Source organism: Aplysia californica, unplaced genomic scaffold (assembly GCF_000002075.1).
Source record: "Aplysia californica isolate F4 #8 unplaced genomic scaffold, AplCal3.0 scaffold00025, whole genome shotgun sequence".
Taxonomy (NCBI): domain Eukaryota; kingdom Metazoa; phylum Mollusca; class Gastropoda; order Aplysiida; family Aplysiidae; genus Aplysia; species Aplysia californica.
The window spans coordinates 2,292,273-2,319,678 of record NW_004797295.1 but is presented as its reverse complement, the minus strand read 5'-3'; the positions used below and the strand labels follow the sequence as shown (position 1 = coordinate 2,319,678).

General features: G+C 38.7%; 1 protein-coding gene across 12 annotated transcripts; it reads left to right on the top strand.

Moving 5' to 3' along the window:
• Positions 1-1,971: 1,971 nt before the first annotated feature.
• Positions 1,972-19,292, top strand: LOC101858990 (ornithine aminotransferase, mitochondrial). 12 transcript variants are annotated; one of them, XM_035973009.1, is made up of 10 exons: positions 1,972-2,208; positions 3,163-3,219; positions 6,968-7,186; positions 8,654-8,878; positions 9,842-10,065; positions 10,827-10,999; positions 11,922-12,000; positions 12,570-12,683; positions 13,777-13,915; positions 16,117-19,292. In XM_035973009.1, exons 2-10 carry the CDS (start codon positions 3,171-3,173, stop codon positions 16,278-16,280), a joined length of 1,386 nt encoding a protein of 461 aa, XP_035828902.1. In that variant the 5' UTR covers positions 1,972-2,208; positions 3,163-3,170; the 3' UTR covers positions 16,281-19,292. The 12 variants fall into 12 exon arrangements, with proteins under 12 accessions (XP_035828902.1, XP_005091141.1, XP_012944833.1 ...); XM_035973004.1 differs by lacking the exons at positions 1,972-2,208; positions 3,163-3,219 and adding exons at positions 2,232-2,307; positions 3,832-4,034 and having other exon boundaries at positions 6,971-7,186; XM_035973001.1 differs by lacking the exons at positions 1,972-2,208; positions 3,163-3,219 and adding exons at positions 2,232-2,307; positions 3,832-4,034.
• Positions 19,293-27,406: the final 8,114 nt, after the last annotated feature.

The following is a 27,406-nucleotide window of genomic DNA, read 5'->3' as shown; positions in this document are numbered from 1 at the left end:
AGCGCTTTCACTGAGCCTGTGGACATCCTTGTTTTTGTAAGTGCACCCTGGCGGATGTGTGTGTGTGTGTGTGTGTGTGTGTGTGTGTGTGTGTGTGTGTGTGTGTGTGTGTGTGTGTCTCTCTCAGAGAGGAACGGTTGCGTTAAATTGAACCCAGCTAAGATAGAACGTATAGCCCATCACCAAAAGAGTAATTGCCCCGACGGCTCTGGTTCTGAAACTCGCAAAACCAAAAATTGTCATGCTGGCTCGCCTTGATAGTCCGTACAGTGGCGGTGGGTGGAACAAAATTTGGGTGGGGCTTAGGTTGCTTCCACTTCTATACCACCAAATAACAAGCAATAAGAACAAAACAGTGATGATGTTTCTATACTCACGGCGAGCAACGGCATTTTGAGAACCATTCAAACGAGAAGAGTCACCCTTGTCTTCCATCTCTTTGTTCTATGTTAAATTCTTCTGGATGGTGGGGACGAAGTCGTTTCACCTCCAAATTTCTCTGATTAATTTTCATCTGATTAAAAAGTTGCCTCAAAAGTGTTTTGATGTGGTTTTTAAAACTGTTAAATCTCAGTGGCACAAACACAAATATGCACACACAGCACTTCAAACATATCCTGTCTATACTATGAGCTGTATTTGGTCGTGTGGTCGAGGAAAGTAGAACGCACCTCACAAAGGGCCAATGAGCGCATAAGTAACTGTGTCACTTGGGGGAAAGTGTCTCGTAAACTTTCACCACATTGTCAGGGCTAGGAGAGCGTTAGCCTTCTATGCAGTGTCATTTTTTTCAAGTCTTCTACCTTTTTGCAAGAGGGTTTTCATTAAAGAGGGGTCGTGGGAACGGGCTTGTCCTTTGCTGAGCCCTAAAGACACTTGATTAGCTGGTAGGCTACTATAGTTGTAAGCTGTAACAACAGTGATTGGATAAACGAGCAAGCCGCCAAGTTGATCAGTCTATGTTCATTGCATGTGATCATAATGGTTTCAGCTGCTCAGTTCGTTATGAAGAAACCTTCATTAGCTTTGGGGTAGAGTTATGGGGTGGGGAGTGGGGCTTAAGCCCGTGAGCCCTTCACTACCCACCGCCACTGAGTCCGTGTCGCTGACTTCAGGCGGGCATGTCCCAGAACATGTTTCAAGGTTGCTTCCTACTTCATATTATATTGTTTCTGCAATAATCCTTAAAAACGGTCTGGTGAAGCAGAATTTTTTGCAACGCTTGCTAAAATCAGAAATCAATTGCAAACAGACGAGTTTTTTTTTAAAACAGGAGAAATGCCCCAGCCCCCCCCCCCAAAAAAAAAAAAGAAAAAAAAGCGAAACTGGATTCCTTGTAGTTTATGAACATTTTAATACTTAATATGCATTTGCGAAGTACACTTATTCCTATTTGTCAGGAAACTTTATGAGGACTAAGCTATGTAGACCTACTTTGTTTTGATAGTATGAATAGGCTAAATAATAAAGCTATAATTTTTAAGGTACAATATTGCCGTGCAGATCTAGATCTAGAGCTTTTCATTTAAAAAGCTCTATTCTTTTAAAAAAATGAGGTGTTTTTGTCTCGTCCCTATAGGCTTAGTACTAGCTCATCACGTTCGAGAAAGAGGACTTCAGAACAGAAGACAATGTGCCGTCAGGAATATAGACCATGGTAACGTCGTTTGAGATTCAGAGTACCGTAACAACAAACAACTTAGCTAGCCTATACTTACCCCTTTATTTAGTTTTAGCCTAGGCCTACTCTTCAGTTGTTTAGACACCGCCTCCTCCTCAACCCCCCCCAAACACACAAACCAATCCCCAACCCCCAAAACAAATAACAAAACAAAACAACAACAAACAAATTATTAAAACAAAAACAAAAACAAACAAAAAACAACACACACAAACACACACACAATTTTATTAAAGGAAAGTCTCAAGCAAATTTGCATTTTGTGGCATTGTAAAAATAGGCTAGCCTAGCCCAGGGCCTTGGTCTAATAGTTGGCCGGCTAGTAGATTCCACTAAAACGATCTCGTATGTAGGCCTAGCTCCCAACGGGGACCCGCTCCCAAGTAGCCTACAAAGTCGGTCGACAGTCGGCAGACTTCTTTCACCGCTAGGCCAAGGCCACGTTACTCGGCGGGAGACCACTCTGTTCGTCCATTTGCTTGCAGGTGTCTGTGGGAACTACCAGCGGACAGCGGTGAGTCAAGTCGGTGAGTGAAACTGTGTTTGTTTAGACTGATCTCAATCTCGCTGGCCTCAAGTATCTCACTTGGTTTTCATCTGTTTCAAAGACAAAAGAAGTTGGCTTTGTATGTTGATTGTTATCATGACGATAAGGAAGAGACATTCTAAGAGCAGTTAATTACATGTGTTGTGCAAACATGTTGTTGCGTGTTTTCTGTGATGTGTACCCTGAAACATAAGAGTTGAGTGTTGAGCATAGAGAGAGAGCCTCGAGACAAGCAAGACGCATGCAGTCGTGCCCTCTTCCTCGGGCCTCTTCGTTAATTTTTGTTGGTCTCGGGCGTCGGTCTTGTCGACCTGTCGTCAGACTGCCTTTCGTTTAGGCCTTCTCTTTCTCATTTCTGACTTTTACGTAGCAAAGATTAAAGGTGTTGCCACGTGTAAGTGTTGCATCAACTTGTTTATATGAAAGCAGGCAGAACCCCCCCCTCCCTCAATCCTTTCACTCCCCCTCGTCCCTCTCTCTCTGCCTCCTGGCTGGGATCAGTGTTGCATAGCAGTTGCATCAACATTGAATTTGAATAGTTGATTATAAATCTCATGTGCAGGCTCCACAGATGCATTAGTTCAGATTTTACTCTTTCCTGCAAGATTGCATTACTATTACTTCTTCGATCTGATTTTGAGATTCGAATGTGACTTGGTTTTTTTTAAGGTAGGATCTTTCTTTGTAGAGCGTTTTGACTTTGTTTTAATATTTTAAAACTGTCATCATAGTGAAAGTGGCCTTAATAATAGATCTAGTTCTTGAAGATCTGGATTACTAGTCTGAAAATTCATTCATATGTTTGTATGCACACTCTCTTTAACTGTATTGTGATTTAAGGCCAAGTTGTTTTAGATTTTTAAAAATAAAGTATTTTGCCTTCTAAACCAGAATTTTGGTAAGTCTGCATTCACTGCTGTTGTGTGTCCCACAGCCTGCTTTATGCCCTCTTTCCAATTTGACTTGAGAAAGGGCTTTGCTGTACGTACAGGTATTTCAAGTTTTATCAACAAATTCACTTTGTGCTGTGCAAGGCCTACCTCATCAAGGAATGCATTTTGCTGACTTGTTCAATTCGCTATTGCAGTTTCATGCATTACATTGTGTTCGTCCTTGTTTTATGCCTCTACCCTCTTCTTGACTGGTGCAGGCTGGATAAAATGTAATGAGTAATTTTATGCGTACTGCTTTATTTAGTTCTGCTGTCAGTGCTGGAGGACTGAGGGAGGCCTTAGCACTTAGTAGTATTGTGCCTGGTGTAGTCTTTTGAATTCATGTCATCAGACTGAGTGGATGGTTGGTAGATGTTCTGGTGTGGTTTGTTCCTTCTTTCATTTTAAAGATTTGTGTATAAATCAGAAATCTCTCTTCCTTTTGGTTTTGTATGTTTCTTTGTTAGTAGCACCTCTAATCATTAATTTTTGAAATATGACTTATTAGTTTTACAGATGCAGCTGTTGCGTTGTTACTGCTACATAACTATGGTGAAGTCTGACCCATTGTTGCTGTTTTCGGGCTTTTTCCTGTCCCTTTTTTTTTTTTTAGGCCTCTTGATTTTCGTAACTAGAGGTCTTTTTAAACTGTCTAGTTTGATCTTTTGTAGACTGCAGACGCAGACTCCTGGGTGTCTGGGTTGGGACCCCTGACCTTAACTTAAGTTCTCTCCTACCCCTTAATAATACTTGTGGTCAGCATGCAAGCTTCTGGAGTGTGCCTGTGAACCACTTTCTTCTAGTGAGTCAGCTCTTAGTGGGAAAGGTCCATCTGGCTGTGGGACATCTAGGCGACACAGGTCCAAGCCAACAGGTCGGTGTCTGTACTCTGTGGAGGTGTGCTCACGAAATATCTAACTGTCTCCAAAATGGGAATGCGTGTGTGTGATTTTGTCCTGCTATTTAAATGTTCGTTGGAGGTAGCACCATAGGAAAAATTTAAGTATCATACTTGTTACTGCTTAGTGTTGGGATTACTGCCACAAGGAATGTGCGATGTATTCTCACAGTATGTGCTCTCACAGTACAAAAGCATACACTACTTTTGCTTGGTTAACCTGCGCATGACGATGGCTGCTTTTCCTCCATATGCTTTAATTTGTTTTGATGTAGAGTGCAGGAGAGGGAAAGGATGAGATATGAGAGCCCCGAACCCCGTAACAGAAAGCCATGAGCAAGTTGTAGTAGGCTGTAGGGACAAATTTTTCCAGTGATGTTGGATGGAGAACATTTATCCCGTTCCTTGACCTGTGTCTTCTTTGGACTGATGCAGAGTCCTAATTTTCATTTGCTGATTTGGTCTTCTGGAAGGGACTGCAAAACTTCTGTAAGTGAGCTGAGAGATTTGTGGCAGCAAGATACAATGGTCCAGTAGAGAATATTTCTAACTTTGCAGGAACTCAATTTTTGCTTTGTTTCACATGGGATGTCAAAAACGCCTCGCGCTGAGCTGTTATTGACCTTGATGCCTTTCTAGTCTTTGTTATAAGGTATTATATTGAGTTGGAGAAGAGGGGGGGGGGCGATGTTTTGTTACCTTGTGCAAGTGATCGCATTTCCCCCGGCCTGCCCATATATGTCTTTATCCATTTCTAGTAATCTTTTATTGTGTTCATTCTGTTTATTCTCATCTGTGTTTGAAAAGTTCCAGTACAGCCAGTCAACTCCACCAAATGACCATTGCTCCTGCCTCGTGAATGAACTCTGAGACTGTATGCAGAGAGGTTAAACTTGTAATTGAAAGAATGGATATAAATAAGTTACTGGATGAGAGATAGAAATGAAAAAGACACAGTTTCTGTGTTACCACACTAGGATTGGGTGAGGCTGCTGAACACTTTTTGTTTACAGTTCTTCAGAAAATCAAGCACTTTTGTTTGTACCAGGTTAGGGGTAATCAGTAAGCAGACTATCTGATTTATTAAGGATATTATGCCATGATGATAAAGGATGATAGTCCTGATTGGTCAAGATTTTCTATACTGACTGTCCCTGATTTTAAGGTCTCTCTAGACCAAGTACAATCTCTTGTATGAACAGGAATGACAAATGACAGAACAAGTACCAAAGTGCTTTCACTCAGTTTGCTGTGAACTATCCTTTAATTAATTGGCCTTGTCTAAGAACATTGCTGTATCATTTTCATTTTCCACCAGAGAAAACCAAGAATGTACAAATTTTGTAAAAAGTGGAGTCAAAATAGGTAAATTTTATTGATATTTTGGACAATTGAAGTCAATGGAGTGATTCATTTTAAATGCCAGCAAGATAAGAATTACATTGTATTCTGATTTCAAAAGCATATAATGTTTCAAGGGTGGTTTTGTACACTTTTTGGTATGTAATTTCTGATGTGGCTGATTTCCCTCATAACTGAAAATGAGGAGCAGCCTGTTAAGCTCTGAAAACACACGTAGAGGAATAAATGTCTTAATAATTTGATGAATGCAATATTATGGGAGCTCCAAGTCTAAGACTATGAATATATGATACAAACTTACGGCTTATTTCTATAGAGTCGACAGTGACAAGATATCACTAAGGTGTAGGTTGTTCATCATGCTGAGGCATCGAAATCTGTTCATACTCAAATTAAATGCAAAAGTACTCATTGTCATGAACGGGTTAATAACTAATCCCCCTATTGTCTATGCTTACTGTCTAATCATCATGATCATAGTCTCCAAAGTTAATATTATATGGCAGTTTTGACTTTAAATATACTCTTCCAGCTGTTGTGTGTTTTTATAAAAGTACATTTTTACAGTTTACAGAGGGGGGGGGGGGGGGGGTAGAGACACAAAACTCATGAAATATCTCACAAACATTTTTCCATCTGTTTTGTGGTTTTATAAAGTACATTTTTACAGAGGGGGTGGGGGTAGGGGGCAGACAAGGGATAAAAACTGATGAAATAACTCACAAACACATTTACAGCTGTTGTGGTGTGGCTGTAAAATCCCTTTTTTATTTGAGCAATTCTGTGTGAGGTTATCTGTTAAATTAATTAAGCTTAAAAAGTTTTAGGGAGGAGGAAAAAGGTGTGAGAGGTAACTAATCAAATGAGGTTGTGACTATATGACATTTACATAAATGCCTCTTATGACTGCCACTAGAGTTATCTATTTGAGCGTGTAGCCTCGCCATCATTTCTGGTTTTTATTTTGAACTGAGCTGTCCTGCGGCTGCTTTAGAGGTTTCCTTGGTCTCTTTGTAGTAATTGTAGGATCTGAAAGCGTTTTGTGCAGAAATTTAATTCTGTATTTGCTTTTCTGCATTTTGAGACTTATAGGTGACAAGTTGTATTGCTTGTTTTGGGAAAGACCAATTTTGAACCAGTTGTGAAAGTGAAAGTAGCCGGAAGATACATTGCTTTAAAAGGAACAGGACCAAGATTTTGTGATGTTCAGTTCTACTGTTTTATTTCCAAATCACATAATCCAGCCGCCTCCTCCCACCTCCCACATTTTTTAAAGGAAGAAAATTGTCATCTTTAGTCTGAATTGCTTTCTTCTCTGATTATGAAGAAGTTTGGGGAAGTGCAGTAGTTCAAGTAGCGTGCTTCATCTCTTTGTTGCTTCATTCATTTTGTACATTTTTAGAGACTGTTTCAGAGACAGGATGATTCTATCATGAGTCAGTTCTGCTGATTTTTTAAAGAGTTTTTTTTAATGGCCCAGGTGTGTTTAGTTTTTTACTTTCATACTCATTGTTTAAAGTTCCTTATATTTTTCTCGCTTCCACCAGCAGATACATTCAATCTAATCATGCTGAGCCGTATCCCAAAACCTGCGCAGTTGGCCGCCCGTAACGTGGCTCAGGCCTTGAGGGAACACTCCACCAAACCTGCTGCTGCTGTCGGACCTGTCAAAATTGGGAACCAGTCTGAGCAAGTCTTTTCAAGAGAGGACAAGTTCGGTGCCCATAACTACCATCCCATGCCAGTTGCTTTGGAAAAAGCCAAAGGTGAGAGAGACTTAAGCATGCCATCAGTTTTGTGTTGAATTTTGTTCCATTTATTTGTGCAGTGGTCGGTAAAAACTTTCCGGAAGATGCACTACCTTAAACCAAGATACAGTCCAAAAACCATTAAATGTTGACTTTTTATTGAATATGAACACTTATTAATTTAATATATTTCATCCTTTTGAAAAAAATCGAAAACTTGCACTAACAATGCTCACTGCTGTTGTTTTTTTATAAGTGTTTTCCTGAGATACTCTTCTCAACATTCCTAACCCGTGCAGAAACAGATGAGAATAACTCTAATGAACATAGCAAAGTGGGTAATGAAAACCAAATACTGCAGGTTAATTTTAGATTTCTGTAAAAAATAATGAGCACAAAAGTGTTTTTCTCTGCTGTTGCCAGGACAATGATTGTCAACAGAAAAACAGAAGTTGTATGTTGTGGCAACAAACAAATGGTGGGGCATGCAGATGGCTCGATTTAATGTTGTGTTAGACCTACTATCTTCTTTGTGTGACAATGATCTAATCTTATTGCGTTTTTTTTGTATTTATACAGACCTGAACTTCATAATAAATTAAAGAATAGAAAAAGTCTGCCATGTGACGGGGGGGGAAAAATGCCAATTTTCTATAATTTAATTAATTATGTTAATGCTGTGAACACTGATTCAAGACCCCCCCAGGGCGGTGCCACTGACTGAAGTGTCTTTAGGCCATCTAAAGGGGGGACATTTCTCATTCAAGTGCACAGTAGAATTGTAAATGGGTTGATCTAACAATGTCATGCTCATTATAACTGCCTGAACTACAACAGGGAACTGCTGCTTTTTCTTTCCTAATCCTTACTGTCATCGTTTTCCTCTTCTTCTTTTGTATGTTTGTCACACTCTTGTGACCCGATATTTCCGGGGTGCCTTGATAGTGAAGCAGACTTTGTGCTGTTGAAGCTAGAGAGGTGAGCAGAGTAAGTCTGATTCCCTGTAAGGACTTCTCTGTTGACACCCACCCATTGGCGCTCAATATGACCTTATGCAGTTGCGAGCACAGTAAAACCTCTACTAAAACTAAAAACTAAACTGATTGAAGCTCCAAAATGTTATTTTTATACCATGAGCTACTTTTTGGAGTACTTAGTATTTAAATTCAAGTCCAAGTGAAAAGAAAGGCATAAAGACTCAAAAGACTAGATTTTTTTTACCATAATCAAAAAGTTGTCCCTTGTTTTGATCACCAGTAGGCCCATTATATAGAATCTCAATTAACCGAAGATGTCGAGTCAATGATTTTTAAAAATGTTCCTCAAACTGATTTTTCATGAAGCTTGAATTCTTTTCCTTTTGGTGTTTTATTTCTGTTAGTTGTTTGAGAGATCTCCTGACATGACTTCTGTTTAATGAGTTGTAAGAGTTGTGTGTAGTAATGTATGGCTGTGAGTCAGTGGTGTTGCTTACTTGTCCCTCAGGTGTGTTTGTGTGGGACGTGGAAGGCAACAAGTACTACGACTTCCTCAGTGCCTACAGCGCTGTCAACCAGGGGCACTGCCACCCCCGCATTATTGGCGCTCTCAAGAAACAGGCGGATGTTCTTACCTTGACCTCTCGGGCTTTCTACAACACGTGCCTGGGGGAGTATGAAGAGTTCATCACGAACTTGTTTGGCTATGACAAAGTCCTTCCCATGAACACAGGTGAGTACTGTGCTGTGAGCATGCACTTTACTATATATAAGCAACATGACAACACACACTTTACTTATATATAAAAGCAACATGACAACACACACTTTACTTATATATATATAAAAGCAACATGACAACACACACTTTACTTATATATATATAAGCAACATGACAACACACACTTTACTTATATATATAAAAGCAACATGACTACACACACTTTACTTATATATATAAAAGCAACATGACAACACACACTTTACTTATATATATAAAAGCAACATGACAACACACACTTTACTTATATATATAAAAGCAACATGACTACACACACTTTACTTATATATATAAAAGCAACATGACAACACACACTTTACTTATATATATAAAAGCAACATGACAACACACGGTTTACCTATAAAGCAACATGACAACACACACTTTACTTATTAAAGCAACATGACAACACACACTTTACTTATAAAGCAACATGACAACACACACTTTACTTATAAAGCAACATGACAACACACACTTTACTTATAAAGCAACATGACAACACACACTTTACTTATAAAGCAACATAACAACACACACTTTACTTTATATAAGTAACATGACAACACACGCTTTACTTATATAAGTAACATGACAACACACGCTTTACTTATATATAAGCAACATCACAGCACACACTTTACTTATACAGCACTTTACGACATGACAGTTTGAAATTGTGTTTCTGTCTCTCTGTTACTTCTGAATTGTTTTCTCATGGTCAAACCATAATTGTTTTTTTGATTTGATGAGGAAAGAAAGCCTAGTCTTCAAGAATAACTTCTTACTCTGGTTTCATCTTCAGGGATAAAAAAAACCAACCCATAGAGCTCATAGATGTTTGAATGATACATGTGAATGTTTTTGTAGCCTTGACCATTCTTTTCATACCTCTGCTTTTTTGTTGTTGTCAAGGTGTTGAGGGAGGTGAAACTGCCTGTAAACTGGCAAGGAAGTGGGGCTACGAGGTGAAGAACATCCCAGAAAACCAGGCCAGGATCATTTTTGCTGATGGAAACTTCTGGGGCCGTACACTTGCAGCCATCTCCTCCTCAACAGATCCATCTAGCTACACTGGGTTTGGTCCCTTCATGCCAGGTTTCTCCATCATTCCGTACAATGACACTGAGGCTCTGGAGGTGAGTGCCTTGATGGCCATGTAATGAGCAGGTTGAATGTATGTATCCAGGGCACTTTTCTTCTTTTTTTTTCTGACTCATATTTAAAGAGAAATCCTTTGGAATTTGTGTAGTAGAGTAAAAAAAGCAGTTGTAAAAGATGTGTTTAAGGATTGCGGCAGTTATCTATTCCTTTCAGTTGCAGGTAAAACAGATCTAAGAAAAAGCGTGGCCTAAATATTTCAGCTTTATGTGAATGTCTCTCCCTTTAAGATTTTAAGAAACTTTCATTAAAGCACATTCCTCTCCCTCTGATGCTTAAAGAAATTGGGTTGCCAGTTCTGTGTATCCAGATAGAATATGTGAGGCTAGACCATAGGTAGGGATCTATTTCTAATTTGACAGATGAATGAAGAGAAGGGGAGATCTCTAGAGTTCTTACCCTTGTATGTATTTAGATTGCAAGGTGTAAAATGAAAAAAAGGGGCTTTATTCTTTGTCTCAAGCAGTAAGCTGGATTCTGCTGCCGAAAAAAAATTACTTTAAAATGATAAATCTAAGTTCTCAGATTTTATTATTGAATTTACTTTTTCCAAGTAACAAGTCAAAACTTGATCTTTCTGGATTGATTGTTAAGTGTCGACAGTGCATTTGAAGCTAATATAAGTTGTCAACAGATTTATATTTTAAAATGGTTTGTAATTGAATTTTATATTATTTTTGTGTTCTATAAGGTCCAGGTTTAATGTCAGATACTAAACGTTTTATTTATTATTATTCAGAAAGAACTCCAGGATCCAAATGTGTGTGCTTACATGTTTGAACCCATCCAAGGGGAGGCCGGCGTGGTGGTTCCCGATGAGGGCTACCTGACCAAGGTGCGGGAACTCTGCACAAAGTACAATGTACTTATGATCGCAGATGAGGTGCAAACGGGTCTGGCACGTACAGGAAGGTTAGTGGATTCTGGTGCAAGGCGGGTATGCCCGTTTCACTTATTTTTTTTTAGAATATGATTTTGAAAAGATGGACATTGACTGGTTTAAATTTTTCTTTCTAGCAGCTTTCTGGATCTTGTCAGTACACATCAGATAATTAAGTTTTATGTTTTGTTTGGTGTTACTCTATTCTCTATCTTAGATAAGTCCTGCTTCTATCCTGCAGGACAATTGTACGTTTTTACCCTTTCTGAATATCATTTTGGGCTTCTCTCTAAATTTACCCTAATGACATAAAAATTTACTAGCTGTATAGCAAGGCATATCATCCTTGACTGATCATTATAAAAAGAACCATATATTAACCACATATACATAATTTGTTGTCTCAGGGTGTAATCGTTTTTCAAAGAGATTTCCATTATTGTCAGTTATTGTAGCGGCTAGGGTTTTATTGTGTTTGTGATAACCTGAGTATTGTTAACAGCAGTAATATTCAAGCTTTGATAGAGTTATCGGTGCCAGGTTTACGCTGTCCTATTTGCTAATACTTTATCTACTTTTTTCTTTTTTAGGGGAGTCTTGTAAAATTTCACTCTTCTTTTATGATAGAGATAACAAGTGGGTGGATGGTGTGTGCTCTGGTGTGGTCTGCTCCTTCTTTCCTATCAAACATGTTTCGTCCTTATCTCTATTCCCTCTGTTTTGTGTTTGCTACTCTTTTGTAACACCTGTAATCTTCGGCACTTATATGTCCTTATTGTGTTGCAAGTGCTGTAAAACTTGTACTAAAATTTACAAGGAGATAACAAGAATATTATTGGGATGATAATGGATGGAGGTGGGGAGTCAATTCCAAGTGGCTTGCAGATTATAATTTAGAACATCAAGCAAAAAGACCCGCAACGAAAAATATGTCTTACATTTGTCTGTCCCCAGGCGCTTGGCATGTGACCATGAGAATGTGCGGCCGGATCTTGTGGTTTTGGGAAAAGCTCTCTCTGGTGGAGTCCTTCCTGTGAGTACAGCTCCGCTAGTTCTACATGTGTGTGTGTGTGTGTGTGTGTGTGTGTGTGTGTGTGTGTGTGTGTGTGTGTGTGTGTGTGTGTGTGTGTGGACAATTTTTTTTTTCCATGCCTGCTCTTGGTGGCCTTTTAACAAAAATTAAAGAAAGGTGGTCTACTTTGTTTTTCATGCAGTGCTGTACCAGTTATTAGTCGCCTTTGTTATTTTGTGTTGGAGGTGGGCCCAGTGATTTTTCCAGAGAGCTAGGTCATTTATCTTTGCTTTCTCTTTTAGTTTTTTACTGCTCCTGGAATTTGTGTACGCAGCTGTTTAACAAGCTTTAATGTGCGTGAATGAATTTTTTATTCGTTTCTTCTGAAAATGAAAAAGTGTCTAACAACCATCTCTTACTCAATTTAGATAAGAGGAAATAGTTAAATTAACTGTACTCTGAAAAAGTAGAGAGAGAATCGAGCCCAAAACTCCTATTGGTTTGGAAAAGAAAAAATCTAGCAACTTAAGTAAAGAAAATGAAAAGTTTACTGAAAACTAGTCATATTTGCATTTTTTTTGTGTCTACAGGTATCTGCCATTCTTGCTGATAATGAAGTTATGTTGACCATTAAGCCCGGCGAACACGGTTCAACATTTGGCGGGAACCCCCTGGCTTGCAAAGTGGCTATTGAAGCTCTGAAGGTAAAACAAAACCATTTTTTTTTCTTTTTTGAATCTTAAGTACTCAGTTTACGGGGCCAATGTTGAAAGGTTACTACTACATCAGTATTACTTTACAGATGAACATTTTGAATAGTGGGTGTGTACATTTATATTCTGGTTGCTAGGCCTAAAGCTTCTGAAAGCTGTGCTAATCTGTTAAGATTCTCCTCTTGGCCTGGAATGTGAGTGCAACAGCTGTGATTTGACTCAGTAAGCTTTATGACAGACAAATATACATCTGTCAATGCTCAAAGCTTATTGACTTTGGATGGCTTTAAATTTATTTTGGGGCTTTGAAAGTGTTGGGACGTCACATGACTGGAGCTCTGACAACTCTCACTCAGGGTATCTTGTGTTTAGAGTCTAGCTAGCTCTCCATCAGGGTATCACATGTTTTATCTAGAGCCCAGACAGCTCACCCTGCAGGGTATCATGTGTTTAGAGTCTAGCTAACTCCCCCTCAGGGTATCATGTGTAAAGAGTGTAGCCGTCTCACCCTCAGGGTGACATGTATAAAGAGTGTAGCCGTCTCACCCTCAGGGTGACATGTGTCTAATCTAGAGCCCAGCAACTCACCCTCAGGGTGACATGTGTCTAATCTAGAGCCCAGACAACTCGCCTTCAGGGTGTCATGTGTCTAATCTAGAGCTCAGACAACTCTCCCTCAGGGTGACATCTAGTCTAAATCAGTTTTTCACGCAAGTTTATATCCAACCATTCTTTCAGTCTGTTTATAATGGTATTGTTTTTTAGTACTTTGCTATCTTTTGTGACATGCTCTGCTGTATTGATAAAATATAATAATTCAAGGTAGAAGGTGAAACAAATGGTACAGAGTAACAGGAAATGTGGGCTATCAGTAAGGAAAGGTGACTTTTAGTTGTTTGCAAAGTCGTCATAACTTGCACCCATTGTTTTGTTAATATTTTCTAAAAAGTGTCAAGCTTGAGGCCTTCCTTTATTAAGCTGTATTTTGCAGTTGAGGTTAAAAGCTCTTTCCAGAGTTTTGGACATCAATCATTAAGGTTTCAAAATATTCTCATTTTTCTGTGAACTCATTGTTACTCTTCAGGTATTGGAAGAGGAGAAGTTGGCAGAGAATGCTGAACGTCTTGGTCAAATTCTGCGTACTGAACTGTCTAAGTTGCCAAAAGATATCGTCAGTGTTGTGCGGGGGAAGGGACTGCTTGATGCTATTGTTATCAATGTTGGTGAGTACAGCTTGGGTTTCTGTTTTCCTTTACTTTTATTTCCTCATTGTTTTTCAAATAGGCTGGAACGAGAAAAAGAGAAAAAGTCCAACGAGCTTTTTACCACAGGGCTGTACTCTGAATGCTGACGGGTTTCTATGGGTATTTCAGTTGCTGACTTCACATAACTACAGTTCGTACGGGTCTTGGGGAAACTGGAAGACTCTTGGAATTTTGTTTTATTTTCCGAGGCATGGACAACTCTTGGAATTTTGAGAAATTGGCCAAATTCTTGGAAAAGTCTTGGAAAAACAAAATTTCTAACTACTGTGCAGCCTCTCTATAACAACATCGTTTGGACCAGAAAAAAAGTATAGTTATAGAGAGTTGTTATAGAGGGGCAACTAAATGCAGTGCTTCCACTATTCTGTATTTTTACGGAAATCCGTGCTTTCTGCCAGTTCCGTACTTGTTCCTCCATCATGATCTACTCCCTCCGTAAAAACCTGCGACAGCGTAGGACTGACGAAATTCCGTAGCTAAAGATCCGTACTCGCCTTCGTATCGTCTTGTATTAATTTATAGTTACGGATATTTACGGTAATTCTCTCGGCAATAAGTCAACGTATATATAGAAATCTGCCAGATTGCGCATTTCCTGCAATTGGCAATTATTCCGCTGTGCCCCATGCATTCATTGCGGTTTGGTCGGCAGTACATTTTTACCTGCAGATTGATCAAAATCTGGAGAACTTTTTGTGCCAATTTTTTCCTTTCTATCATTCACTCATTTATTCTGCCTATCTTCAGATTGTTGCTGCGGTTGGAAAATCTGCGTGTTGATCAAGTTAATTTGCCTGTGATCTTAGACAGAAAATTACTGTCAGAAAGAAACTTTTTTGCAAATTTGTCTTGAAATCTAAATCTAGAGAAATTATCAATACGAAGATTCAACGGCACAGGAACGTGATAAGGGCCGCGATGAAAGAAATTTATGCTAAAACTATTAAAATCAAGAATAATTTGAAGTGGTGTTCCGAGGTTGTGACATGCGACATTTAGGCGTGAAAATTGAGGAAAATTAGGGTATATGCTGGGTAACTGTATTGTGAAGGTACATGAATATCTATTCATTATTCCCAGGTTTGCCTTCTGTCAATAATGCGATGGCAAATTAATTGAATTATTATAGTAGCAATGAAAGGGGAACCTGCTTTTAAACATTGCCAGCAATGGAAAGATAATAAAAAATATGTAGGGGAAGAAATTGCCAGCAATGGAAAGATAATAAAAAATATGTAGGGGAAGAAATCAAACAAGACAAAATGTTGGCGGAAAAATAAATGTTATGGGTTGTAGGCAATCTCTTCAAAGAGGCTCCCAAATGCCATTTCAACCCTCTAAAAGCACTAAATTTCAATTTCTTCGGTGGTTTCGCCCCCTGAAACCCCATTGGGATCCTGTCCCTGGACCCTGCTGGGGGCCTTTGCGGCACCCAGACCCCCCATAGAATTTTCCTAACTTTTCAGCTTCAGCTGGTGGAAGCATTGTAAATGTAAAAATATTTCCTCAAAATTTAGAAGGCTTCGACTTCACGCATTTTGAAACGTACCATAGTGTATTTTTACATGCTGAACGAAAAATTTTCTTAGGAAATGACATGTTATTTTGTCTTGGAAAAAAAGAAATCTGGTTTTGAAACTCTTGGAAAAGTCTTGGCATAAAATATATCCTACTCTGTATGAACCTTGCATTACAGTATCTACAGGAAACTGAAAATTTGACATCTAAAAGTAAAGAAAAATCTTGACTGTCAAACAGGTCCTGTGACTTGTCAAAAGTTACAAATGCTACTGTTTGGGGTGTACTTCCAGTATAATTCTCTGCTTATTGTAATTTTCCTGTAATATTTATGGAACTAGGAGATTTTGAGGGATAAGGGGTATGGGCTTGAAAGAAGGAAATCTTAAGAGAGTTGTTACTGGAAGGGGAAGCACCTTATTATTTAAATACAGTCAAAGTTATTTCTTTATCTGTTTTGACTGCTGCCTGCCTGTTATAAAAAATTATCCTTTTCTAGTTGGAAGTGAAATGCTTTTTTTTCCAAGAAGATTTGATGTTTTTGTTTACTCATAACTTATTTTGTTTCAGTTGCTGTTGTTCTGTATCATTAAAGATGTTTCCCTGTCAGTTTTCAGTTGCCCTTCATTCTCTCTCTGCAGGTCATGATGCCTGGGATGTGTGTCTGAAGTTGCGAGACAATGGACTGATTGCAAAGCCTACCCATGGAGACATCATTCGTTTTGCCCCACCCTTGACAATCAACGAACAGCAGTTGTACGAGTGTATTGAGATTATTTCTAGGGTTGTTAGTTCTTTCAAATAGATGAGATCTGAGCTGAGCTCTCTATGACTCATGACTTGCGAGCAAAAGCAAAGACCTAGCTCAGTTAAGAATGTTGACATGTTCTTTACATGATGTTGGCCTACACAGGTTGCAACTGGGGGGGAAAAAAAAACGTGTTCAGAAGTGATAGAAAATGAAACCAACGTTCCTGGGGTCTTGATTGTTTTGACAAATCAATCTAGCTTGTACAGCTCACAGGCTGGTTTTTTTTCTGGATTTGGCAGATAATTTTTACAGCTTTAACTTAAAAAATTTGATGTATGGAATTCATTCACAGACATATCTGTAATTTGTGATGTTTTACTGTAGTGTTTATATATGATCAAATTGAAGAACAAAAATGTTCAGCAACCATTGACATACAGGAAACAAAAAGTTTTGGTTGTGGTACAATTAGGCGTCATCATGTTGTATGTTCTTGAACACAATGTGGACATTGTCCACCAAATCTCAGTATGTGATGCCATTTTTGAGCTTTATTTTATGGGGATAGCCCTCTGTCACCCACTCTCTTTCTTTGTTGTCAGAATGCTCTTCATCATCTCTTTGTCTTTAGATTTTATATTTATGTAGGATGTGGGAACGTATTATGGAATATTATAATTTTGGAAGATTCACAAGAACAGTAATAGTGTCAATTTTTAAATAAATGTTATGGGTATTATTCGCAATTAGAAATTTTTCTGAGATCTTTCTGTTGAAACAGGTGATAATTTTATCAACCATTGTACCTTTGTTTCCTTTTACTTTTGCTCTGAAAGGAGCATTATGCAGCTAAATGAATTTTTCTCTTTAGTGGTTGCACCAACAGATAGTAATTTTAACTGTAAAAAAAAGACTAAATATGATTTTTTTTTTCACTTGCCTGCCTGTGATAATGGAAAGCTTTTTGAAAAAGATAGTTTGATATCTTTCATGATGGAAGACTGAACAGACCTTTCATTGTGTGTTCAAATTTACAAGAAGTTTAAAGCCATACTTACAGGGCTGCATTTAGAGTGCTGTACATAATTTATTGTTGTTGTTTGTGCTAACTAGGAGTATTTTTCCTGTTTTAATGTGGGTGTTTGGTTCCAAAATACTCATAGCACTCGGCTCTCATTGCAAGGCTTGTGTTTTCTTCTGAATTTTCATGTGCAAATTAATTGTTGGTTGAAAATCAACATTCCCTCTTCTAGAAATTAAATTGAATAATAAGATGGTTAATGAGAATGTACTTTGAGTTTACATCTTTAGTATCCTTTTTAAAAAAAAGAACCTTGTGATGTTACGTTTGTTTACATGTTTGCTGAAAACTTACAAAGAATGCTTTAAAATGTTTTCTCCCCAAGCTAAATTGACAATGATTTTTATGATCCCTTTTCTTGTCAGTCTTATCAGTATTCAGTTAAATGAGATTTACAGAGCTAATTTACAAATGGTACTCTTTTTTTCATACTGGAATTCCGTATAAATCTTTCATGTGTGTACTTCAATTACCAATTTGTGTTGATTTATGCACAAGCAGTCAATGTGTCTTTTTGAACATTTCCTGCAGTGTTGGAGATCACTGTAGGTTTAGGTGGTACCTTTGATAACTGTGCTTTTTGTTTTTGTTGGTCGCTTTAGGCATGATTTAAATTTGTTGAATAAATTGTGTCTCCCCCCTCCCTCGTATAAATGGTGTTCAGGAGGAATTTTCATTTGTTGTTGCACTTGTGAGTCCATTTTGGTAAAACTTTTTGTCTTTGTCCTACCATCGGTTGTCTTTATTCTACCAGCTCCTTTTTATGCAGCTCTCTGGCTAGTGCTAAGTTCTCAAATTGTGTATATCCAGCACTGCTGGTACCATGCCTATTGATCGTTTCAAGTGAGGTATTTTGTCATAATGTTTTAAAAAACCTATTATTCTTCCATTTTGTGCTCTCTGCTGGGCATTGTAGGTACTGAATCCTCTTGGTTCAGTTTGTTCAAGTCAGCATCTCTAGTACAGTCAAGTTTGTTGTTGGACTCAAGTGTCTATATTTAGGCAGTTCTAGTCTTTAGTGCCCAAGAGTGCCGTGCACACATGATTGTTCTTGGCACTGTTGCTGTATTGTCAGATAATTCCAATATCCAACAGTAGAGATGTGGACGAGATCAATACTAAAACTAAGTATGTATCACGCCTATTGTGCCAGAAAGATTGTCACATGTCCTACTTGTGTTGGTTGGTTTACATCTTTGTTGTTGCTTTTGTGCTTGTGTGCATTTTGAGTTTACTTTGGGGTGGGGATGTGTCTGTAAAAACATGTTATGAATCCTCATACTCATACATGTTTTACTCACTCATAATTTAGGAGTGACAATGGCTGTTTATGTTAGTTAAGTTGGCATCACGCTGGGCCACAGGTGCTTCTTATCCAGGTTTTAATTTCTATCTACAAGGCATTCTTGACCTCGTGTGAGTTTTCTTGGCTTTTAACGCACTTGGCCTGGGCAATTATAATACTAAACCTGGACACTCCCCCACCACCAGGCCCCCTCGGCATGTTGAGAATGTGACATCCGATCTTTGTGTTTGTTGTTCAGAGCTTCCCTTAATTTGCACTTCACAGTCTCACATGGTCTGTGGTTCCATCAGTTTTTCTAAATTGACTCGCTGTATCTTTCTTACATGATGGCACATTAAATTAGACTTGGACTTGAGTTTAAAAAAACTTTGGAATCTCAGGATCAATAAACTTGTGAAGTTTGGCACTCAATTCTTCCACTGGCTAAGTTGGCCAACTTTCATCTTCAAAATAACTTCACAAAGCTGAAACAGATTACAGCCCCGAGGATTGTTGCAATTTCCTGAATTTTGTGGTAGGATCACATAAGTCAAACTCTCTCTGGTCACCTGTTCAGTATCAGATGTTTTGATGGTCCCTCATTTTTTGTTGATAAATTAATTTTATTTTGCACACTTGATCTATAAGAGTTGCTTTAAATCTACATACCTTTGGCTCATTAAAGTGATTGAAACCTCGCCCAACAATTTCTTGTCTTGATTTGGGTGTGAAAAGAGCAGTTTCCAAAAACAAAAATTTTAGTTCATCTACAGGCGTGTTGCATCTTGGAAACTTTTCTCCACTGGGTTTCCTCAGCTCCACAGGCTGAAAACGAGTTTTGACAACAGGTTGAAACAGAAATGGTATTGGGGTGTGCTTAACAGGCTGCAATGCTGTTTGTCCTCCTCAAGGGTGGAGATGATAAATTGGAATGAACTGGCAAATCATGGGAGTTGACGTGTTGTTGTGTGAGCCTTCCGTTCCATGGGATATACTATATACACAGCTGTTACAATTTTAGTTAATTACATCAGTGCGACGTTTTAGAAGTGACCAAATTACAGCCTACTCTTTTGAAATGATGTTCTCACGGGACTTGAGTTATGCTACAAGACTACTTCTTACCACTCTCTCGGTTATAATTGGTCGCTCTTACTTTTAAGCTCAAGGGGACTATCCCGAAAAATGCTGTTTTGAGAAAATTGAAGGTAAAGTTTTTTGTTCAGTTCCTTAAAAAGACAAGGCGAGTTTTCTCTATAAAAATAACTAAACACATATACCCGCCAATGAAACTAAAGTTCTCCTATAGGTAGGGCAATGCCCACTTTTGGTGTAGGTCAAGATTTCTGGAAACCCCTCAAATCTGGGTTAGCCCGCTTGTCCTTAAAAGCGACCAATTAGTTTATATCGAGTTAACTCAAGTAAAACAGAGATACAGTGGACTACAGATGAGTTGATGTCGCCGGGGGAGTGAACAAAAGATCAACTCATCTGTAGTCCACTGTATCTCTGTTTTACTGAGTTAACTCAATATAAGCTAATTATATCGTCATCGGGGGAGTGAACAAAAGATCAACTCATCCGAAGGTATACTTAACCATAGGGATCTGTAAAGAAGAAGAGGTGCTGGGACCCGAGAAAAAGATCAACTTGACTGAAGTTCAACACAAGCGGGGTCAACTGTATATATATATATGTATAGCAGATAGCTTGGGAGATGCAAAGCACTGAATTTGATAGATTTCAGCAGTATATAAGTATAAGGTATTGCAAAGAATGCTGCTCTTCCTTTCGTATGAATTTTGAGAGTTGCATTCCACTGAAAATTAACATTTGTTTCTCTGTGAAAATATTGTGAAAATATTTAGAGCAGCGTATGATTTAACATTTTGTACTGCTCTGTGTCAAGTGACTACAAAGTAACTATAACATAAGCATGCACATAAGCACTTTTTAAAACATTTTTTCGTTTTATCGGAATCAAATTCCAACGTTAAAAGCTCAAATTCAACTCAACACTCAACAACAGAATTTTCCTTTATTCCGTCTCCTAATCCTAAAACTAAAATCAAGATTGAAGGAACGGGTTTCTTTGTTAAAGATCACACTTAAGGGAGCATTCATCACCTTACTTCTGGTCATGGTAACAACAGTTCCAGTAGAACTACTGTAGATAGATGAATATGATGCTGGCAGTGAACTCTGGTCAAAATGAAGAGTGGAACGTCCCTTTTTTCATCAGTCAAAACAAAGTATTAGTTGGGTACAGTACAAGCGGTTTTTTCTGTATTGGGGGAGTGTGGTACAAGCTGTTCTTTCTGTATTGGGGGAGTGTGGTACAAGCTGTTCTTTCTGTATTTGGGGAGTGTGGTACAAGCTGTTCTTTCTGTATTGGGGGAGTGGTACAAGCTGTTCTTTCTGTATTGGGGGAGCGTGGTCCAGTGTGGTACAAGCTGTTCTTTCTGTATTGGGGGAGTGTGGTACAAGCTGTTCTTTCTGTATTTGGGGAGTGTGGTACAAGCTGTTCTTTCTGTATTGGGGGAGTGTGGTACAAGCTGTTCTTTCTGTATTGGGGGTGATCTTGGGGTGTGAGCTTGGGGAGTGTGGTACAAGCTGTTCTTTCTGTATTGGGGGAGTGTGGTACAAGCTGTTCTTTCTGTATTTGGGGAGTGGTACAAGCTGTTCTTTCTGTATTGGGGGTGATCCTACACAAAAAAAAACCCACACCAGTATTGCCACTTGCTGGACAAGACAGTCAAAGCTGCTATAGCCATTAGAAGAGGGTTGAGCAACAAAAGGACTGTTTGACAGTTTTATTCAGGATACATTTCAAAACAATAAAAAAACCTCATAGGAATTTGGGTCAAAACTCAAAGACCCACACAACAAAACCTCCCATATGCAGACTAAATAAAGCTATGCACCAGAACAAGATGAACTACAGAAACAGAAAAAGTAAAAACAACGAGGTAATAAAAGAATAAATGAGGTAATAATGGCCCTTTCAGGTGAAATCACATTTCATATGGAGGAAAATCCAAGAGAAGCTCACATTAAAGTAGTTGTCCCCCATACTTACATCTGAACATTGAGTAGTGTAAACAGAATCAACTCACTGCAACAAAGTAGTAAAAAAAAAAGAAGCCTACATTAGATTTAACTACTGATTTTAGTTTTAAGTGTAAATACTGGACTATGCAGACGTTCTAAGGCAGATCGACGTAACTCCATATTATTATTCATCATGATTTTGACCAAAACGCAAGCAAATGTCGACGCATAGCTTGTCTAAAATTATGAATGCTTCTAAACATGGTTGTGCAGACATGTCACTCTGCCATCCATAATGGAATTGAGATGGGTCATTTACGTAGCTTTACCACTTTGAAAACACTAATTGTGGATGTAGATTCAACTTCCCGTCATTGACACAAGAGATGGATATGGGCAAGACTAGTGTAGCTAACCCGTAATATAAATTTTTATTAAAAAATAGGTGATTTTGTCACTCACGTCGCTTTGCCTTAGGATGGCAGTATAAGGTAGATGCTCGTGAATTTTTAATACTTGAATTTATCATGAATAGTTTGACATATATGGTGTGAAACTCCAGTCACTGCAAGTTGACTCTACTCCTACACACCAAATACATAGCTCTCAAGAGTTGTTAATACAAGACTGAATTCAAAAGATGTCAATGCACAAGTATAGAATATGTGTATATATGGGTAGATGAGCTGACAAAATCATGCATAAAGAGGTAAAATAAAAGCAGTAACACTTGTTTGTAAGTATTGTCAGTACCTGATATGAACGCATATACAGATACACAGAGATCAGCTGCCCCGGCACACACACATATAGGCCTCAATGTTTATCAATCCTCACACATCATTGTGGGGCAGTGGGCCCCACTTAAAACAGTTTCAAAATAACAGGATATTGGCTATACATGTTGATGTAGCAGATTTATGATAAACCCCCAAGCCTAATCTTACGTAATGTACAGTAAAAAAAAAATTCTTTCAAAAACAAGCATTCGAACAAACAATTCTGCTACAACAGTGGTCCAGCCATCAACAAAATCATAAAACAATGAACAAAAAAGCAGAAAAATAGCAAATGAAGCAGTGAATTGCACCTTCATGACCCAAAGTAGGCTTAAGTTGTTTGTATGCACATTTTCTGGTGTGTCATACTGTATGTTCAGGAAAGGGAGAGGGAAAGGTGGATTCATAAAATTTGAGTGTTGACACAAAATTTTCCAATCAGTGACTTTGTGTGACCTTGATCTGGCACCACATTGTCTCCCTGTGGGATGAAAAGGCTTGTAACGGGAATGAATGACTGAATGAAAAGTACAGCATGGACACAGTTATTATTATTACTAATATTACCCAAGCATCTCAAATGCATACCTTATAAATGCTTCAATAAATCGAAACAAACAAAAGAATTCCTTTACAGAAACAGATAAACTTGATCGTGGCAAGGAATGCGTTCAGATCTTTTTCTTACCCTTTCCATAAAAATTACCCTGTGAGTGTGAATCAAAGTTCTGTTTGTACAGGTGAAGTATTTTCAAACGCTTACTCATACCACTGTACTGCATATTCTACGACTATGCTGCATATTCTACAACTACAAATAAATTCACTGTGGTGAAATCACAAAAAAAGCCATCAACCAAATCAGAAGCCCGACAAAAGGCAGCTAATCATATACATGTAGTAAAACATAACTGCTTATCACATACTATTTGCAGTTCATTTTCATTTTTTCCTTTCATTTGATCAAGTTCCAAGACTGACCCCTGCCTGGACATTACAATCCAACAATGTTCATGAAGATGTCAAATCAGTCAGGTTACAGCTCATAACACAAGACTTCACTCGCCATGGAGAACAAAAGCACAATACATGATGTACTATTTCTTACTTCGCCGGCCCAGAACTTTATTTCAAATTCATAATCTTAGTACATATGGTACCACTGACTAACCCAAGCAATGCTGATCAAAAGTAACTAGCATGATAGAAACTTCACACACAGACACTTGAAGCCACCGAAGTCATATTTCTTTGTTTTAAAGCAATGTTTTTAAAAGTAATAAAGCTGAAACAAATTGGGTACTCTTGAAAGAAAGAAGGGCTTGTGCATTAAACGATCGGAATATAATCCAATCAATACAGAGCAACCCAAGTACATTACCAATGTTCATGTCATATCGCTGCAAGGATACAACACAGCTCAAGTCCTGATCACTTAAGCTCTTTCAACAAGTACGAATCCTTCTCTCCATTTCCATCCGACTTTACATTCTATTCAATACCCTAACGCAACATGGCATTAGCAATACAGGGTGGAATCAATTTCATTTCTTTTTTATTAGGTTTCTATTTCTACCCTCTAAGAGATGCCTTATTATTATAAGTCATGTCTTGCTCAACACTGACTTGCAAGCTATTTGGGAGACTTTTTGTGACTTTGCACAGTGATTGAGCATCCTTTAACGTAAAAAGTTGAATTATTGCAATTTCTTCAGTAAAGGAAAAACACAATACTGGTCACTTAATGCTGGGATAAAGCAGGACAACAGACAATAAATAATTTTAAAAAAGAAGCACCCATTACCCACCCATGGTTTTTGTGGTCATATTTTGAAAGACTAAACAGCTCACAAACATGTGTGAGCAGGCGTCAGACCCTGTGCTGTATTACCGTACAAGAGAGGGTACAAGAATGGACGCTGCAATGGGGACAATTGCGTCATGGGAGGGTTATGTAATACAAGAGAAGTGCAACAGGTCCCCAGTCTACAACAGCTGTACCAGAGAGAACTCTTTACCCATCGTGCTGCTCATGAAGATGTCGAATCAGTCAGGATACAACTCATAAGGCAAGACTTCACACACCATGAAGAACGAGTGCGAGACGCAATCATTAGACAATGCTTTTTCTTTGCAATAACAAAAGGGATATAGTAAGCATAAACTGTTCAACAAGGGATGCAGAATGATACAAGTCTTGATATTTCATGTCATGGCAAAACAAAAATTTAGCCCTCATCTTCTTGCACACTGATTAGCGTACTGTATTCCTTTGTCTGTTCTCTACTCACTGTTTGAACGGTCTCGGAAAAAGCTCATCTATGCTGGCCTCTGAGGTGCATTTGGTAATGAACTTGATCTGTCATGCAGATATTCTATGTTCAAAGTATTTTAGATTTCCTTCCTGGAATAATTCTCCTCTTTGAGTTGATTTAACACATTACACCCTAACTCGCCCGGGATCGCCAGCGAATTCCCTTACGCGCTCCACCCTGACTCGGCCGGAACCGCCCGCGCCGACCTAGCGTCTTTAGAAACGAAGTCTCGCCTTGACGAGACTCTGGGGCCGAGATTTTGATCTGCATAGTTATAGCAAAAAGTTTCTTCTTTCGTTTGATACTGAAACGAAATTTTTCGGGCCAGTAGTTTTAGTATTAGAGCTGATCGAAGTGCGATCGTGTTACCGAAACTTCGAAAGCGTCTTGACTTGTTGAAAAGCGACACAATTGAGTTCGAAAACGGAAATAACGATGGATTTGAGCAAAAACAAGCATGTGACCAGGGTTCCTGCCATGAACTTCCCATCAAATTCAAGGAGGTTTCAAGGAGAAATTTTTAAAATTCAAGGAGGTTTGGTCAAGATATTCACGACGAAAGCCTATTTTCGATAGGCCTACACTTGTCGGAAAGGAATCATATCATAGTTTCGATTTCCAATAAAAACTGTTCCCAGGGTGACTGCCAACCCGGCTTCTCAATTTTCCAGGTGGGCTCATCCATTCTCCAGGGTATGTTACATAACAATGAAAACATGCATGCTCCATTTATATTTTATATATAATATAATATACACACGCGCGCGCACACACATGTAGGCACATTATATCCAGCCAACAACATGTCAGTGTGGCACTGGGATACTGTGTGACTTAAGTATTTCAGTCTGTTCTTATACTTATTTATATTTTCCCCTCATCATATTCGCCTATATAAACTATATAAAAATGAATCTTGCTTTGACCCTGAGAAAAGATTTTTAAAAAAACAAGAATATCGACCGTCAAGAACCAGTTTGGGAGTCAAAGAAATTATATAATAAACGTGAAAGACAAAAATTATAGTTCAAACTCAAAGTAGAGTAACAACATGAATGGCTCAAGTAGATCTAGACCTATTCAGTGTGAGAGGTGTAAGAACTAACTGTGGGAGGGCAAGATGCAGTGACACTGAAAATCTGCGAATCTTGAACAGAAAGCTTATATAGAATATAGTACAATACATATAATTTACTATCACCTGCCCAAAGAAACGGGAACCCTTTAGTTAAAAAAAACCCCAGGCTTACAAGGTTTGAGTGAGACAGATCCTGATTCCACACAAGGCCAGCACCAACGCGCACTTTGCAGAGAGATCAAGATCTAGATTTAGATTAATAGCAATCAAAATTCTGGAAAGTAAAATCTGCTTCCAAGTTCAGTTTTTGTCATCCGGTGTTGCCTTCAAACCCATCCCGCCAACCCCCTCCCCCGCGTGCGTCTTTAAAAAAAATCAATAATCCCCCTATTCCCGAGTCCTATACATTGCAGCGCTCAGACTTTGCATGAACTTTGGTGACCTCAACCATCGCCGATACTCACGATGTGACGAAAACGCACAGGTTCAATGACCGGTCACGATGGCGAGCCTGACAAGAAGCTTATTGTATAATTTTTTTTTCTTTCTTTTTTTTTTTCACAAGCGACAGCACAGGACAAATGATTTATTTTCATGACACCGCGTTTGTAAAGCAGAACCTGCATGTTACAAAGGTGGCGTTATCAGACTACTATAGGCCCTACCTGCAAATTTCTGGGCGGTAACGAAAGGGAAAGCAGATCTTGATTTTCCCGATCGAGCTTCGGTATCGCACATACACTTCAACTAGTTGCCGCCATAACCGCCTGTGCGCGGGTAACATACTCTCGGGCAGGGAAAAGCCGAATGAATATTATATCACAATCGCGACCGGCAAAAATGAACTCAGGTGCCCCCGGGATTCCCGGGGCCTGGCAGTCACCCTGTGTTCCTGTCCGATCGGGCAAAATTCAAGGGGTTTTCAAGGACATTTTTCCCTGAATGTAAATTCAAGGAGTTTTCAAGGAGATTTTTCCTTGAATGCAAATTCAAGCAGTTTTCAAGGACTCCTTGAATTCAAGGAGGCCGCGGGAACCCTGTGTGACAAATCAGATGGCTCAGATTTTGATGAAAACGTTGTAGCAAGAGTTTGGGGCGATTCAGATCGATCAGACGTAGAAAATCTAGAATTTAGATCTAGGGCCCGACCGCGAGGTTGAGAGTGAGAGTGACGGGGTCGGACACCCCGATTGAACTAAAGTTAGAACATTTCCAACAATTTGCGCAAACACAAAGTTATATTTTTCTGAAACTACATTCAGTTTTCTTTTTAACTTTTATTTTTTCAGGATTTTGGGAATTTGTTTAGTATTTTAAAATGTGTTTTTTAAACGCTTGTATTCACGGGAGGTGGGTTCTTTCCCCTTGCTTAGGATCTAACAATGGACTTCCCGTCCAGGCCCTTAGGGTGTAATGTGTTAATAGGGGAAGCCAGGGCTCTAACTTTGAAATGACCTACATTGTGTCAAGAAGGGAGTGAAACTTTTATCACCAAAAACTCATCAGTGAAGTAGACCAGTTGGGGACAGGCTGGGGACTAAATTTTAGTTCTTCCACCTGTCTTTTGTGTCAAAAATATTTTCCTTCTCTC